The following is a 1,642-nucleotide window of genomic DNA, read 5'->3' as shown; positions in this document are numbered from 1 at the left end:
AAAAAAAAAAAAAAAAATCTTGCTTCCTAAACATCTATCAGTTTTCTCGACCTATTTAATCTTTTATTTTCTTTCAGTGGTGAGATGTTGGAAATTGATGTTTCTTTACTTTGACCCACTTATTTATTATTTCTTTTTTTTTTTTAATTGCAGAATGCCAGGTCTAAGTTGTAGATTTTATCAACACAAATTTCCTGAAGTGGAAGATGTAGTGATGGTGAATGTAAGATCTATTGCTGAGATGGGGGCTTATGTAAGCTTGCTGGAGTACAACAACATCGAAGGCATGATTCTTCTTAGTGAATTATCCAGGAGACGTATCCGTTCTATAAACAAACTCATCCGAATTGGCAGGAATGAATGTGTGGTTGTCATTAGGGTGGACAAAGAAAAAGGTAAGTAAGAAGAATATCTAAATAAAGTTTCAGATTCAAAATTGTTTATTTAAAAATGTGTAAATTACTGCAATTTTTAAAAAATACATTTTATACTTAAGCTTTTTTTTTTTTTTTTTTTTTGCAGTTTTTTGCCAGGGCCAGGCTTGAACCTGCCATCCCTGGTATACGGCCAGTGCCCTACTCAGGCACTGTTCCCTATTAGAGAAGGATACTGATTAGTCATCTAAGCAATACCTCCTAAGTTAATAGTAGTTGAATTAGTATAGCCCACAGTTGTGGGTCAAGTAACTTGAATTTTATTGTTCAATTAAATTGTGTCCCCCAGATCCTGCGTGATCTTTCAATATTGAATGAGTATTCATTTTTTACTTTCGGGTGCCTTTTTCTGGACCCCATGTAAATCATCTCCCTTGTGAACATTTTGCTTTTTAAACCTAATGTATAGTACCATTAAGTAGGTTTTAGTTTAAGCCATCTTACTGTAATTTATTAGGTGTTATTTTGGGGTCATTAGTTACCATCATATGTTAAAGGCTGCTGATCGGTCACCTTGACAGAACTTGGCCTTCTGAGTCTCCTCAGCCATATAGTTTTATACTTCCTCACTTCTGCAAGTGATTAATTTTATAGATACTGACATTTAAATTTTTTTCTGAATGTATCTGAGATAATACAATTTGAGGATTTCTTATGTTATATATTAAGTAATGGCTGTTTGATTGTTCTAAGTGTTTTTATATAGCTTATTTTTAGCCCCCCTAAAATTATTAAACTACTTTAAGACTGAGACTATTTCTTAAATTTGTGGAAGTATATGTTGCTGGCCTAGAATACTGTCTTGTTTTGTACTTTGTCTATTATATATATAAGATATATACAAAAGAAGGAAGCAAATAAGTCTTCAGTTACAGTAAAGGAATATTTACATAAATACAATAGATACATGTAAAAATATTCTCATAGCAGCATTATTAATTAAAATAAGAAAATGATCAAAATGGGGACTGATTAAATGACAAATCCATGCATGCAATTTTATGCAGAATGAGATTTGAAGATTCTGATACAGGAAGATGTCCAGATGTACAAGGTAGGATAAGAAAAGCAAAGTGGGCTTGGCGCCTATAGCTCAACCGGCTAAGGTGCCAGCCACGTACACCTAAGGTGGCGGGTTCAAATCCCCAGCCTGGACCTGCCAAACAATGACGGCTGCAACCAAAAAAATAGCCGGGCGTTGTGGCGGG

The 1,642-nt window shown here is 34.2% G+C and overlaps 1 protein-coding gene across 2 annotated transcripts in view; it reads left to right on the top strand.

The window, feature by feature from the left end:
• Positions 1 to 1,642, top strand: part of EIF2S1 (eukaryotic translation initiation factor 2 subunit alpha) — a 25,800-nt gene that overhangs the window by 5,298 nt on the left and 18,860 nt on the right. For both annotated transcript variants that reach the window (XM_003797383.2, XM_023517632.1), the window contains one exon: positions 154 to 395. In XM_003797383.2, the coding sequence (XP_003797431.1) occupies positions 155 to 395 (241 nt within the window). In that variant the 5' untranslated portion in view covers position 154. The remainder of the gene's footprint in view (positions 1 to 153; positions 396 to 1,642) is intronic.

This window comes from Otolemur garnettii, unplaced genomic scaffold (genome assembly GCF_000181295.1).
Source record: "Otolemur garnettii isolate 467f Iridium unplaced genomic scaffold, OtoGar3 scaffold00115, whole genome shotgun sequence".
NCBI classification, from domain to species: domain Eukaryota; kingdom Metazoa; phylum Chordata; class Mammalia; order Primates; family Galagidae; genus Otolemur; species Otolemur garnettii.
This window is presented reverse-complemented; position numbering and strand designations above follow the sequence as displayed.